This window comes from Podarcis liolepis, assembly GCF_965112155.1.
Source record: "Podarcis liolepis genome assembly, chromosome: 1".
Taxonomy (NCBI): Eukaryota; Metazoa; Chordata; class Lepidosauria; order Squamata; family Lacertidae; genus Podarcis; species Podarcis liolepis.
This window is the reverse complement of record NC_139554.1, coordinates 51,484,708-51,499,414: the sequence shown is the minus strand read 5'-3', so window position 1 is coordinate 51,499,414 and position 14,707 is coordinate 51,484,708. Positions and strand designations below refer to the sequence as shown.

At 47.1% G+C, this 14,707-nt stretch overlaps 1 protein-coding gene across 4 annotated transcripts in view; it reads left to right on the top strand.

Moving 5' to 3' along the window:
- MAPK8IP1 (mitogen-activated protein kinase 8 interacting protein 1) overlaps positions 1-14,329 on the top strand; it is a 64,960-nt gene extending 50,631 nt beyond the window's left edge. For all 4 annotated transcript variants that reach the window (XM_083463918.1, XM_083463916.1, XM_083463915.1 and 1 more), the window contains 8 exons: positions 2,730-3,605; positions 4,940-5,015; positions 6,085-6,257; positions 6,612-6,721; positions 8,786-8,905; positions 11,685-11,755; positions 12,374-12,472; positions 13,141-14,329. In XM_083463918.1, coding sequence (XP_083320044.1) covers positions 2,730-3,605; positions 4,940-5,015; positions 6,085-6,257; positions 6,612-6,721; positions 8,786-8,905; positions 11,685-11,755; positions 12,374-12,472; positions 13,141-13,213 — 1,598 coding nt within the window. In that variant the 3' untranslated portion in view covers positions 13,214-14,329. The remainder of the gene's footprint in view (positions 1-2,729; positions 3,606-4,939; positions 5,016-6,084; positions 6,258-6,611; positions 6,722-8,785; positions 8,906-11,684; positions 11,756-12,373; positions 12,473-13,140) is intronic.
- Positions 14,330-14,707: the final 378 nt, after the last annotated feature.

Sequence of the window (14,707 nt, the reverse complement as noted above, 5' to 3'; positions counted from 1 at the left end):
CCCCCCACCAGCCCTACAACATCCAGATCAGGTCGGGAAATAGCGGGATGGCAGCGCTCCGCCATCCCGCTGTTCCCCGACCTGATCTGAAGGCTGGGGGTGGGAGAAGCAAGCCTGCTTCTCCCCCCCCACCAGCCCTACAACCTCCAGATCAGGTCGGGAAATAGCGGGATGGCAGCGCTCCGCTATCCCGCTGTTCCCCGACCTGATCTGAAGGCTGGGGGTGGGAGAAGCAAGCCTGCTTCTCCCCCCCACCAGCCCTACAACCTCCAGATCAGGTCGGGAAATAGCGGGATGGCAGCGCTCCGCCATCCCGCTGTTCCCCGACCTGATCTGAAGGCCGGGGGTGGGAGAAGCAAGCCTGCTTCTCCCCCCCACCAGCCCTACAACCTCCAGATCAGGTCGGGAAATAGCGGGATGGCAGCGCTCCGCTATCCCGCTGTTCCCCGACCTGATCTGGAGGCTGGGGGTGGGAGAAGCAAGCCTGCTTCTCCCCCCCACCAGCCCTACAACCTCCAGATCAGGTCGGGAAATAGTGGGATGGCAGCGCTCCGCCATCCCGCTGTTCCCCGACCTGATCTGGAGGCTGGGGGTGGGAGAAGCAAGCCTGCTTCTCCCCCCCACCAGCCCTACAACCTCCAGATCAGGTCGGGAAATAGCGGGATGGCAGCGCTCCGCCATCCCGCTGTTCCCCGACCTGATCTGGAGGCTGGGGGTGGGAGAAGCAAGCCTGCTTCTCCCCCCCACCAGCCCCACAACCTCCAGGCTTCAGGAGAGCCCCACCGCCAGCCCCACAAGCTCGGGGGACAGCGGGAGAGGCGCAGCGCGCCTTTGCCGCTGTCCCCCGACTTGTCTAGAAGGCTGGCGGGGGGAGAAGCCTGCTCCTCCCCGTCGCCAGCCCCGCAAACTCGGGAGACAGCGGCAGGGGGCAGCGCGCCATTCCCGCTGTCCCCCGACTTGGTTAGAAGGCTGGCGGGGGGAGAAGCCTGCTCCTCCCCGTCGCCAGCCCCGCAAACTCGGGAGACAGCGGCAGGGGCGCAGCGCGCCCTTCCCGCTGTCCCCCGACTTTGTTAGAAGGCTGGCCCAGCCCCGCAAACTCGGGGGACAGCTGGAGAGGCGCAGCGCGCCATCCCGCTGTCTCCCGACATGGTTTGGAGGCTGGCGGAAGGCTTCCTTCTCCCCCAGCCCCGCAAGCTCCCAGAGCGATGCCAAAGCTGCGCGCAGCTTCGGCATGGCTCTGGGTCCCGTTCTGGGGGAGGGGGAAGCTCGGGCTTCCCCGCCCCAGCCCCGCGCCTGGCGGGGGGGGATAAATTTTTTTTGCCTTTATTTCCCCCCCCCCAAATCTAGGTGCGTCCTATGGACCGGTGCGTCCAATAGTCCGAAAAATACGGTAATAACAATACTTGGGGAGGAATCCAGTGTCCTGCTAAAACTAAGTTCTGTCAGCGAGAGCATTTCTGCTTGCCCAGTGGAATGATCTGAGGGAAAGATTTAACTAATGAGCCCTGTGAGCAGAAACCTGGGCAAGGACTTCCACTAGTGCAACGGAGCTTCCCTCCTTTCCCCACTGCCACAAAATTGGCTGTGTGGAAGTCAGGAGAAAACCTCTGGAAACAGTGGCGTAGGAAGGTCAGGTGGTACCAGGTGCGGAAAGATTCTCGTCACCCCCCCACACACACACCTTTGATATTTTTTTTTACCTGCAAAAATGGTTTTACGTTATTTCATATTTTCTTACAAAGAAATAATAATAATAAGAAATAATAATAATAATAATAATAATAATAATAATAATAATAATAATAAACTTTTATTTATAGCCCACCCTCCCCAGCCAAAGATGGGCTCAGGGTGGCTAACATCAGATACATAACATCGGTATAAAATCAAACAATAATTAAATTACCTCCTAAAAACATGTCAAAATCAAATTAAAGTCTAATTAGATGGCTTTTCAGGGTTAGGGTTGGGAACAGTAAGTGCTCCACTGAATTGAAATTTCAGCCTTCATGACATAGGAAAACATCCAAGTAAACAGCTATTTTCGTGGAGGAGGGTCAAGATATTAACTGATATGCATGAAATTTCATATATAGCTATATAATCCCTAGTGTAGTAAGATAAGACCTTTGGAGCAGGCATTTTCAAAAAAAAAGTTTTTTATGAACTGCCCTAGTAGGGCAGTAATTGTTCCTTGATAATTTGTCACCCCCCTCTATGATGGAACCTGGGTCGCCCCCCATTCCTATGCCCCTGTCTGGAACAGGACATGGGAGGAAGAGAAAGCAGATCTTCCATCAGGCAAGCAGAAAGCCTTGTGCTGACAGAGCAATCTGCTTAGTGTGCTACATTTATTTCCTTCCTCTCATAAGATCCTTGTGGTCCCTGGAAACTAGTTCCTTTGCTATTCGTTCCAGTTTTGAACTTACTAATTCCAAAGATTGGCCATTCCAGTTAGAAGGTTTTATAACAACTTCGGGATGTGAATGGTAATACTTAGGACTTGGTATACCAACTCTGCTTATTATTGGCCCTGACTATTGTAATGTCCCACAGGCCCCACCAAGCTCCTCTCAGCTCCTTAGATTCAGTCCCTTGGGTGACTGGACTTCACAACAGCTGCTTTTGCCACCATTCTGAATTAACTGTGTTGAGATGTACGCAGACACTGTTGCCCTCGTTCCTTTGGCTGACATAAATTCTCTAACCCCCACCTTACCCACCCTTAGGTGAGCAGACCCCTCCCCATGACCACGTTTGCCTGAGTGATGAGGTCACTCACCAAAACAGCACAACCTCCACCAAAGATCGGGGCACATCCACGGAGAGCCCGTGCCGGCGTACGGCTGCCACACAGATCGCTCCAGCCTGCGTTGCCTCGTCCCGGGCACCGGAGAAGCAGCAGGTTGCCAACCGCCCCCCACCACAGAACCCCACCGTTGTAGTAGTGACACGAGGGCCAGAAGCTTATCGGGACCGCATTCGCTACCAGACAGATGTGAGGCTGGAGGCTACTGAGGAGATTTACCTCACACCAGTGCAAAAGAATTCTGACCCTCTGGAGTCTGAGAAGCCATTCATGTCACAGTCCAGTGATAACCGGATGTCCATCAGCTCTGACATAGACACTTCCAGCTACCCACAACTGGCAGGAAAACCTAACACCTCCATCAGCGAGGAGGATGAAGTGCTGGACTACCTGTCCTCACCTGACAAAATGAACGCACCAAGGACTGTGTATGGCAGCAGCAGCAATGGCAGCTACCGGCCCTGCCATAGCCGCCAGAGGGCGTCTGTGAGCTCCGACACCAGTGCCCTCTCCTACGATTCGGTCAAATACACTCTTGTGGTAGACGAGGATGTGCAGCTGGAACTCGTAAGCCTGAAACAGTGTTACTCGGGTTACAGCGACGAGAGCGATTCAGCCACTGTCTACGACAACTGTGTCTCCTCACCCTATGAGTCAGCCATTGGGGAGGAGTATGAGGAGGACGCCCTGAAACGTGACTCTGTCTGTCTCTCTGAGGACTCCACCCCTGAGGCAGACATCCATTTCTCCAAGAAGTTCCTCAACGTCTTCATGAGCGGACGGTCACGCTCCTCCAGTGAGTGCTGGGGCAAATTCCAGTATAAGCATTGGTATTGGAGCGGGGGGCGGGGAGGGACCTGAAATTTCACAGTATATCATAGCAGATTTCACTTGCTCAGGCCTTAAAACCCAATGCCTTGGGGGGGGGGGGTACAAGGAAGTTGTTGGTCAATACAAGAGACAGTTCTATGAAAAATAATCTTGTTAAGACCAAAGGTGACCTCAGAAGACCTTAGAGCAACTTGGATGTGTAGTTCAAGAAAATGTCAAATATGTTCAAGAGCAGCTTTTGCCAACTGGGTTTCCCTCCAGACACTTTAGACTATGACTTGGTTGTGATAGCTTGGGGTGATGGGAGCTATAGTCCAAAACATCTGGAGGGAACTGGATTGGTGAAGGTTGGTTCACAGTCTCATGCTGGTGTCTGAATGGGTTGAGGAACAAAATCTCCCTAAACATAAGTGTATGGCCATGGCATAATGCTTTCTCAGAACTCAATAAATCAAGATTGCTTGGGGCAATTTATTGAAAGGAATATGACATGGGTATTGTTGCCACACACGTTTCTTTTGTCCCACTATCACCTCTGGCAAGCAGGGTTTTAGAAACACTTCAACGCCCCGAAAAACTTGTTTACCAGAGATGACAGGGAGAGGAGTATACACACTATGGGGAACAATCCGTTCCTCATATCACCTCCAACACTGAAGGAAAAGAAGTATGTCTCCAGTCCTTTTATCTGCTCCACAAGAAGCTACCAGCTCAGTCAATTGGTTGTTTTCATGTAGATGCTTATTAAGAGGCGAAAATATGCTAGACCTTTTTGACTGGCTTTTTCTCTAGTGGATTCCTGCAGGAAATCCTTGGGCTACTGTCACGTGTTGCTGCCTCCATTTTATCTTACATTATATTGAATTGAGGCTTACATTATGTTGAGTTTTGGAAGCCATCAATTTCTGCCACATTTGCAGGAAGTGTGGTAAGGCTGCAGGGTAAAGCTTTGGCTAACTTTGTTGAGAGCACAACACCATTGTTCTCCCAACTGGATATGCTGTGAAATAGTGGCTCCTGTCAGAACTTACAACGATGAAACACACCCACCCAGAATGTTATCATTGGTCAGGTTATACCTCTCTGTATCGCACTGTCCCATTGAGGGTACCTACACGAGAGCAGCTACTCGTGCATAGAATTCCCACTCCTCACAGAGAATCTTAGGAAGCTGTGCAGTTAAGATGATTGTTGGGCACTTCTGATTTGGCAAAACAGGTTCCAGAAAACAGTTGACTTCATTGCTTGAAGATGAGAGTTATTAGGTGGCTATAGTATTTTCCCCCACTTCATTTTCAGGTGCTGAATCATTTGGTCTCTTCTCTTGTATTATCAATGGGGAGGAGCAAGAGCAGACACACCGAGCAGTCTTCAGGTGAGTGCAGATAAAACCTTTTGCCCCAGAATCCTCCCATCCACCCAAACAGTGGTGTTTTCCAACCTGTGACCACCTGAATTGCAGAGATGTCATCTAAGGCATAAGGTTTCTTCAGTGGCCTTGATCTATGGATCTCAGTTTGTGGTACAGATAGAAAAACATGCTTGGAACTGGGTTCTCACCCATGGAAGATTTTCAGTTCAACATCCAGGGTTGCCTATATTGGACGTTGGTTGTGAGGATTTGTTAAGCCAGGGGAGAAATTGTTTTTCAGCGCTTATGTATGCAAATAGCATATCCCTTTTAGCTTGATTTATAGGGTGCAAAAGAGTTGTCAAAAGTACACAAAACTCCATTCGTAATGTTAGGCTTTGAAAGTTACTGGACTAATACCCAAAATCCATTATGCCTGGTTGAGTCACCAAGAAGTCTTCCTCACAGTGGCCCTCTCCATTGCAAAGCTGAATCCAGAGAATAAACACAGCTCTTCTAACATTCATTCCCTTGGTTATATCAAAGGATTGCTTATTCCTTAGATTTATTGAGCCTTCCTCACCAATAGCTCCAACCAGGCATAACCCAAAAGAAAAGTTTGATGATTCTTGAAACAACCCTTCCCTTAACTTGTGGTTCTTGGCATGGGCTACCCTAGGCATGGGTACCCTAGGATTGTGTGGCTAGGCTAGGATACTGCCAGCTAACACTGCACATTCATTGTGGCGTCTTCAGTGGGGTAGCAGCTGAGGAACAGCATATGGCAGTTTGAAGTAGCTACTTTTGCGGGGGGAGGGAGTTAACTATGGAGAAGTAGCTCCTTCAGTCTTCCATGAGCAGCTCCTCTGAGGTAGCACCACTCATGGGAGAAGTTATTTGCTAAGCCAAGCCTAGAGAAATAACATCTGTGCCAACATGCAGGCACTTTTCGTCTAGTGTGCTAGCAGTGAGAGTTTAGGCTGTTACCTTTTGACCCCAATACATAATTTTTTGCAGGTCTCTTTCTTGAACCTTACGATAGGCTTGTATCTTCAGAGCTTTAGTTAGATAAGTTGCATGGTTTTCTCTTCAGGTTTGTGCCTCGTCATGAAGATGAACTGGAATTGGAGGTCGATGACCCTCTGCTGGTAGAGGTTCAGGCAGAAGACTATTGGTATGAGGCTTATAATATGAGGACAGGGGACCGGGGCATCTTCCCTGCTTACTACGCAATTGAGGTCACCAAGGATCCAGATCATATGACAGGTACTTAACCCATCAATGGCTCTGCTACCCACACATATCTGCCCGCTTGTACCCATTCCTGCTCTGTGCTCATGCACTTCAGTCCTGGCTCAGAGCTGTCTTGTAAACCAGGACTTTTCCTGAGAAAATGCTGACACTTCAGACACTCTTCAAAGTGGAATGGGAAAGGGCAAAGCTGGTGTACAAATTATCACTCATATGAAGGAGTGTAGATGTTCACGACTTGTGTCCCATCCCTGACAGCTATGTCAGTAGTTAGAGCAACCAGAAGTCTGTTCCCTCCTAACTTTACGTCATGTAGGATATCTATGTGAATCGGATTCTTCTCACCTACCTTGAACTTTTGCTTTTCAGATTCAAGCAAGAGTAGTGATTGGGTGGACCAGTACCGGGTGAAGTTTCTCGGCTCAGTCCAGGTTCCATATCATAAAGGCAACGATGTGCTGTGCGCAGCTATGCAGAAGGTACTGTCCCTGCCCATCCCTGCTAAGCCATGGTTTTCCCATGGGACATTTTCTTTGGTGGGAGGGAAAATGTGATGTTATTTTGTTTAGAAAATGTATATTGTGCCTTTCAATGCAACTATTGAAAATACAACTATTCTCAAAGCAGAGAAGATCAAACCAACATACGATTAAAATGCCAAGAAAACTACCGAAAGGAGGTGTGTGGGTGTGTTAAGTTACCAAATTAGCACATTAACCATAAAAAGCTTCTTGGGTAAATAAACTTGCTTTTAGTGCCTACTTAAAAAGGCAAAGTCCGGAATCTAGAAGATCTCTGTAGGCAATTGGTTCTGCAGTCTGTGGGCCTCCAGCCAGAAAGCACTTTTGTGGTGTCTACCAATTCAATAAAAAATAGAACCACCAGGAGATTAGCTGCACTTATCTTTAGGGAGGAGAATATACATATGCAGATGGTCCCCATAGATATTCCAGGCCCAGGCTGTGAGTGACATTAAGATGTCCATACCAGCATCTTGGCCTGGAACCAAGTGGCAGCCATTGGAGCTCACATAGGATTGGTATTATCTGCTCCCCATGGCTGTTGGTAGAAATCAGACTGGTGTTTACATTCTAGACTAGTTGCAGCTTCTGAATAACCTTCAGGAGCAGCCACGTGGAGAGTATGTTGCAGCTGTCTAGGTGGGAGGGTACCATGGCATGGCACCACAGTGACCAGATCTCTGTCTTCTAGGAAGGGGTGCAGTTGGCAGATTGGTGGCAGCTGATAAAACATACACTTAGCCACTGCTTTGGACATAGAGTCCAGGAGGAGGCCTAGATTTAGGAGGCACACACTTCACTTTGAAAACCTGCTCTTTCTGGGGTAACCTCATTCTGAATAGGCTTTTTGTCACTCTGCTGGCATTTACCCTGCCCACTATATGCAAGTCCATCCTGAATAGATAAAGCTTCCATTGGTTTATCCTCATCCTGTACATTAGCAACATCTGAATGTTATGTGTGCTTTCTGGAATCTTTCATCAAGATTCCTTGATAACGCCATACCTAGTTCAGATGGAAGTGGGGGAACGAGAGCTAAAACATAGAAGGAATTAAGCAGTAGGCAAGTTTGAAAACACACTCCTCATCATTTGTTGCTGTTGTTATCTTCCTCCCTAAGGAGCCCAGAGCAGCTTGCAACAATAAAACCACATCATAAAACAACAGAATCAGTGTAAAATAATGTATCAATTAAAAAAGTTGAAATACCGAACACCATACCTAATGCAGCAGAGAAGATTAATAAATCATCCATACCCTCTTCGCCCTTCACCAAAGGCATGAATAAGCTGGTGTGCTTCTAACTGTCGGAGAAAGGATGTCAGCATTGGGGACAAGTACAATAACTTGATTGAGTAGGAATTCCACAACTGAGGTGCAGCCACAGAGAAGGCCCTGCTCATTTCATAGTCAGTCAAGCCGTGCTCATTGGCAGAACCATGGCAGAACTCCTCCACAACACTTAAAGCACTATCCAGGTGGTATTGGGGAACACACCAAAAGCTATCATGGGTTATAAATATTAACACACTTCCTTGTTTTCCAGCTAAGCTTCAAAAAAGCAGTTCTCTTGGTATTTAGTGTGGGAAAGATACCTGTGGAGGTTGCTTATTGACCAATGCCAGTGACATCACCGATGCCCCTCCTTATTCACCATCCATATTGCAGTTCTGCAACTGTTAATACTTCGCAATTTTTAAATAACGTGAAGAATGAATTTAACATATATTAATGTGGAGTTTGAGTGTGTATGTATATGTATGCCTATATATACAGCAATCTTGGGACATTATGTCTATCTTCAGCCCTTGTCTCCTCCCACTCCCAAAACAGATCACCCATCTTCTAGTTTCAGGTACTTTGAAGTCAATGTTTCTTGAAGCTGCCAACCTGGGAGGAGGAAAGGGGACCCCAGTTTTATATAAAATGGAGGGGGTGATATTTTCTGTGAGAAGAGCAGCATCACCAGAAACTCCAGATAGTTTGTGTGACAGCTGGTGCAAATTTTCTGTTTTGGCACAGATTGCCACTACTCGCCGCCTCACCGTGCACTTTAACCCGCCCTCCAGCTGCGTCCTGGAGATCAGCATGAGAGGAGTCAAGATTGCCGTGAAAGGCGATGACTCTAAGGATCCCAGCAAGGTAGGCTTGACCACATGTGTAGCTCTGCTGCCAGCCCTGTTCCTGGGTTCTGTGCTCTATGTGCCTCATTATTATTGCATCTTCCAGCAGCTCAGTGCTACCCCTTGGCCAATAGACAAAAGAGAGCATGCAAACGAGAGCGATTTGCATATGTCCTGGCTGGCGGTGCCTCCTGTCTTTTCCTGAAGGAGTCTATTGGGGATTGGATAACAGGGCAGAGTCACATTCATGCCCTGAAGTCCAGATGCAAAAATACATGCTCCCAGGCTGTAGGCATATTAATGCACTGGAAGGTCTGTTTGCTAAGCTGCTCCGATAATCTACGAAGCATGGCTAAACCCGTCTGCTACTATTTTAACCGGTGTCCTGTGGATCTGTGCAGTAAAGCCTCTCTGCATAAGTAGCTCACATGGAGCTTTCAAGAGGAAGGAGCAAAGCCATTCGGAAAGTGCATTCTGTTCACAATGGAAATGCCCTGCTAGAGTCAATCAAGGGCAGTGGACCTGAAAGCAGAAAGACTGGGAGAAATATATATGATAGCGTGTTAATTAATTATCTGAGCTTGTGCTGTGTTTAATCAACACAGCTGGCTTCAATTTATTTTGCTTGAACAAAACATTTGTTTGAATGTATTACTATTTTTCAAATGTGTGTAACCAACTGTCCCATTATTATATAATGTTTCGTGCACTAACGCTAAAGTAGAATCCATTCAGTTCTACCTCATGAAATGATTGTAACAGAACCAAGACCTTTCATTTATTGAAGGTTAAATGACACACAATGTAAAGGCTGGGACGTTTTGTAGCTGGTACAAGAATATTGCTTGACTCTGATACTGCTGCAGCCTTCCTATAATCCTGAACCTGAAATCCCCGCTTTCGTATTCCTGCATAAGACCCTTTAGGAGAGAGTAAGAAGCTTATGATCTGGAACTAGTGATGCCAACAGGGTTTTCTGGACCCAGGACACTTGTCTGTGGATTAGACCCTCTTCCCCACTCACAAAAGAGGATACAGATTTGCATATGCTTTGTGTCATACGCAAATTTATATAATCTTTTGTGAGTGGGATGAAGAGCCCAAAAATAGATAAGGAGCTGCACATCAGTAATAATATGTCTGAGAGGCAGAATGTCAGCGGGGGAAGCTTGCTCTGTATTTATGTTTCCATACTAGAAAAGGTTTAACCTGTTAAATATCTGCCTGCCACACAGCTGTTAAAGCCACAAGGGCATTGCTGTCCTCTAGTACCAACCCTAAACCATGCAATAAACTCCTGTTCCCTGAGTTGTTAACCTGTTATGTTACGCTTCATCAGTTGATCTTAGGTTGGCATTACTATATTCATTTCAAGACCTGACACTATATTTCAGATGGTAGGGGAGGGTGTGTACCAAAAGTGGCATAAGAAATACAGCGACTGAGGTTTAAATGCTCATGGCTGGATGAATTCAAGATTGAATGCAGTGTATTCTAGCAGCATTTGCTGTGGTTAGTTATTATTTTTATTCCTTAACAAATAGAACTGTGTTATTAGCACAGGACAAACAGACACCCATTTCTTTTTCTTGACCAACAGTAAGCAACTGTTGATTATCATACTGGGAACAACAAGCTGCTTCCAATAATTCTCCTATTTCCCCCACCCTTTGGTTGAAAAAGCAATTAATCCACTTGACAGTCCACTTAACAACACCCTCAACTGCATTTCCCTAAGAAGAAACCAACACACCTAGAGGCTATTCAGCCCTTCCCTATCAGGCCTGAATATAGCAAGCTAGGGCTACTTTGCAGGGTTGATGTAACCCACATAGCTCTCTCAGTTGCAGTACCCCTCTGTGATATGTATTTTGCATTAGCAGGATTTTTTAAAAAATAAAATCACATAATATTGGAAAAAGCTCTTTTCTTGCATGAAATTAATTCTGAGTTAGAAAGAGCAGGGATTACTTACTGTCCTAGCTGCTATTTTTGCTTTTAGGTAGACATGCTACTGCCCAATTACAGCTACACTAAAATCCTGGATTTTTCAGTTATTGTTTCTGGTCAACAATCCCATTTCTATCAGGGAAAGCCAAAGGAAGAGAAAAGCTTTTAAATGAACCTGGAAGATCCTTCAGAATGAATCAGGCAGTTCTTTCTCCATCTAGAAAAAAAGTCACACATAGAGCAAGGAAGGTAATAAAATGGCTTCAAACTGAACCCGGCTGATGTTTTTCTCAAGTGTTTGGAGAAGGGACTTCCTTGGTCATTTTGGAGATGTTTTTGGGTCTCCTCTGATGTGTGTGTGTGTAACATAGCACCTGTCAATCACAGCTGTGACTTCACTCATTGACTAAAATTGCTAAAAGATGGGAATAGGCTCATATCACACAAAATAGTCTATGCACATTTTCCTTCCTAACTTTCATTCTACAAGGGCTAAGATCTAAGTAATTTAAAATGGACAAATCAGGAGTCTGGGGGCCCTACTCTGAGGCCAGTATAGCAAGACTCCCGTGACTTGATTTTCCTTCTCATCAGCCCTTCCTGGAATTTTCCCTGTACTTCCTACCATACAAGCTTTTGCAGTGCACAGACAAACTCTTGCAAGTTATACAATGGAATATCCTTTCCCCAAAACACAGCATGAGGTCCTTTTAATTTGTGACTTGGATCTCCCAAGTGTGAGGGATCCAAACACATTTTACTTTCCCTTTCCTTCAATAAATGGCTCTGGTTCCTCAACTGTCCTAACTCTTACCCAAGCCTAACATCTTGTTCTCTCCATCCTGCAGGGGAATAAATGTAGCCACTTTTTCCAGTTGAAGAACATTTCATTCTGTGGATACCACCCAAAGAACAACAAGTAAGACCCGGCGGATGGGCAAAATGAGTTCATGGCAAAGGAGACACACAGCTCTTCCTCCTTGCACTATCCTTCAGTGTACCCTAGGCAGTTTGGGGCTTTGAAGTGTAACTTGTATAGGAAGTTCCTGTGTAGCAATCTTCTTAATCCCTACTAAACGATATGCTTGATAAAGGTGGGATGGGCATATAACAGCATTGTGATCTTGTTAATCAGACTGTATCACCTACACTTACCCTCCACTTGGTACCAACATAGATAGACAGTAGCCAGAAGACAGCTGTGAATTTGGCAGGGTGTGTGCCCATCATTTGTTGCGGGTGGGGTGTTGGCTTCGCAATCAAGCTTTATTTTTAGAGATCCAGGTGAGCTCTGTTGTCTCAGCTGCCGTTTACCAGCTTTGTCTGGTACACAAATTGCACAGGAAGAAATGTATTCGTCCCACTTCCTGCTTTTGCCCACACATGCAAAGCAAAACCAACGGCTTTCTCTTCAGGGAGGTATATTTTGTACCTGCAGGAAGAATGGAACCAGTGGGTCTTGTTTCTTTGTTAGAGAATTCATTCCTAGCATAGGATACCAGAAACCCAACCTCACGTATTGTGTTTTCTCTTTCAGGTATTTTGGGTTCATCACCAAGCACCCAGCTGACCACAGATTTGCGTGCCATGTCTTTGTTGCAGAGGAGTCCACCAAACCACTTGCAGAGTCTGTAGGGTGAGTTTCAGGCTACATCCTGAAAATTCCTGCTATTTACAAAGATCCTAGTTTACCTGGATCTAAGAGGGGGGTGTGTCGGTTGCAAGTGGGTACTGGAGATGCCAGCAGAAGCATTAGTGGCCAGGGATCAGCCACTTTTCACCCAGCTCCCAACCCCCCTAGACAGTTTAGAAGGGATACCATGGTCAACGGTATCAAAAGTTGCTGAGAGATCCAGCAGAACCAGGAAACAGCTTTGACCTCTGTCTCTAGCCCACCAGAGGTCATCAACCAGTGCAACCAAGGTGGTTTCAGTCTCATGATGGGGTCTGAATCCCAACTGGAAGGGATCCAAATGGTCCACATCCTCCAGATGTGCCTGGAATTGTTCAGTGACCACCCGCTCAATCACCTTGCCCAGGAATGCAAGATCTGAGACTGGGTGATAATTAGCCATAATGGCCAGGTCCATAGATGGGTTTAAAGGAGTGGTTTAATGACAGCTTCTTTAAGGGGTCCAGGAAGACTCTCTCACTGAGAGAAGCATTCACCACCCCACAAAGCCCATTGCCCAGCCCTACCCGGTCCTCTTGCCTCAGTGTTGAGCTCTAGCTTGTTGCTTTGCCTGTTCTGTGGAAGAATCTCAGCTCCCAATTGACATTCCATTTCATGTTTTCTTTTTGCAGGAGAGCCTTCCATCAGTTCTACAAGGAATGTGTGGAATATACGTGCCCCACAGAGGACATCTACCTAGAGTAGGGGCCGGGGCAGCCCCCGCCCTCCTGTACAGACAAGGGCCATTCCCCCCATTGTGCATGGACAAGCTGCTTTGAGATGGAAGGAGGAGTGGGCGTGGGAACAGTGTTCCTCAGTGCGCAGAGCCCCACCTCTTTCAGTGCACCTCCTCTTTCCTTGGGCTGGGGGTTTGGGATGGGTGGGGTGGGTGGACCAAAAAAAGGGTTTATTATCAGAAGAAGAAATATGCTTTTCCGTTCGTTTGTTTATCTGAAATAAAGCACCACCAGCGGAAGCAGGTGTTGCTGCCGCTGGTACAGGAGGAGAGTGGGCATGGGCACTGGGAGTGCCCACTTGAATGGGCTGCCTTGGTGCTACTGCGAGAGAGAGGGCTCCACGAGTTCTGCTCGAGTCTGTTTGGGGCCTGCTCTAGTTCTAGCTGCCGTGTTCAGCCCTTCACATTGGGAGTTTAGTAAGATGGGGATGCTGCTCTTCCACTGCAGAAGAAGGAATAGCTAATAAGCTTGGGGGTGGTTGCAAGTAGTGAGCCCAGTCCCTGGCTGGGAATGGTGGGGTTGGGGAATAGTGGAGACAGAGAATGGGGGTGGTGGCCATTTGCCCCGCCAGTTCCCAAGACATAGCATCCAAGTCTCTTATCCTGTGCCTGCAAAAAATCCGGGAACCACTGGAGGAACACTGGTGCCTGTCCTAGCCCCTCCCAGTTTGAAGGCATGTAGACAGCCAGGGAGGGCCCATGCCCTGGGAATCTGCTGATGGAAAGAGCTCCTCCACCCCGGCCCTTGCTCTAAATCTCCCTTCCCTCCATACCCGCTCTCCAGCTGCAGGTTCTACATTCACGGAGGGAATCTGGACCCTGCACAGAACACGAGAGCCAGGGTTCATCTGATTCATCTGCATCAAGGGGCTTGAGAGGAGCTCCAGCCATAAGCACAAAATTGATTCAGGAAGGGCTTGGTCCCATGGAGAAGAAGCAAAGCTGGGAGAATAGCATGAGTGACTAGGGGCTAATAAGAGCTGCAGAAAGGTGTGCCTTTGCCCTTCTCCCCCCTCCCCCCCAAAAGCAGGGGGCTCTGTGCTTCTGCTCTAATGACAACAATGATTAAACGTTGATGTTTCAAAGAGACTGCGTTGCTGTTGTTTTGTTGCCCAAGGAGACTCAGGCCTCTAAGCAAACTGCTGTTTGAGCATTTTCCTGGGAATTGCAAGAGCCAAATTTGACATTCTGCTAGCCTTCCTTGGGGAGCCACACCAGTTGCAGCATAGCAACATTCCAGGTTCTGCAACCCCCATTTTGAAACCAAATTATAGTACATCAGATTTCCAGGGAAATGTCACACATCTTCAGTTTTCAAAAGTACAGGTATAAACCTTGCATAGGCTTACAAAAGTGTGGAAAGGTCCCACTGAATCAAATAGTATCGAATGACTATGTTGGGTATTATGAAACAACTCTCTCTTGTAGATCTTGTTCTTCTCGGAATAGCTTGGCTTTCAGGC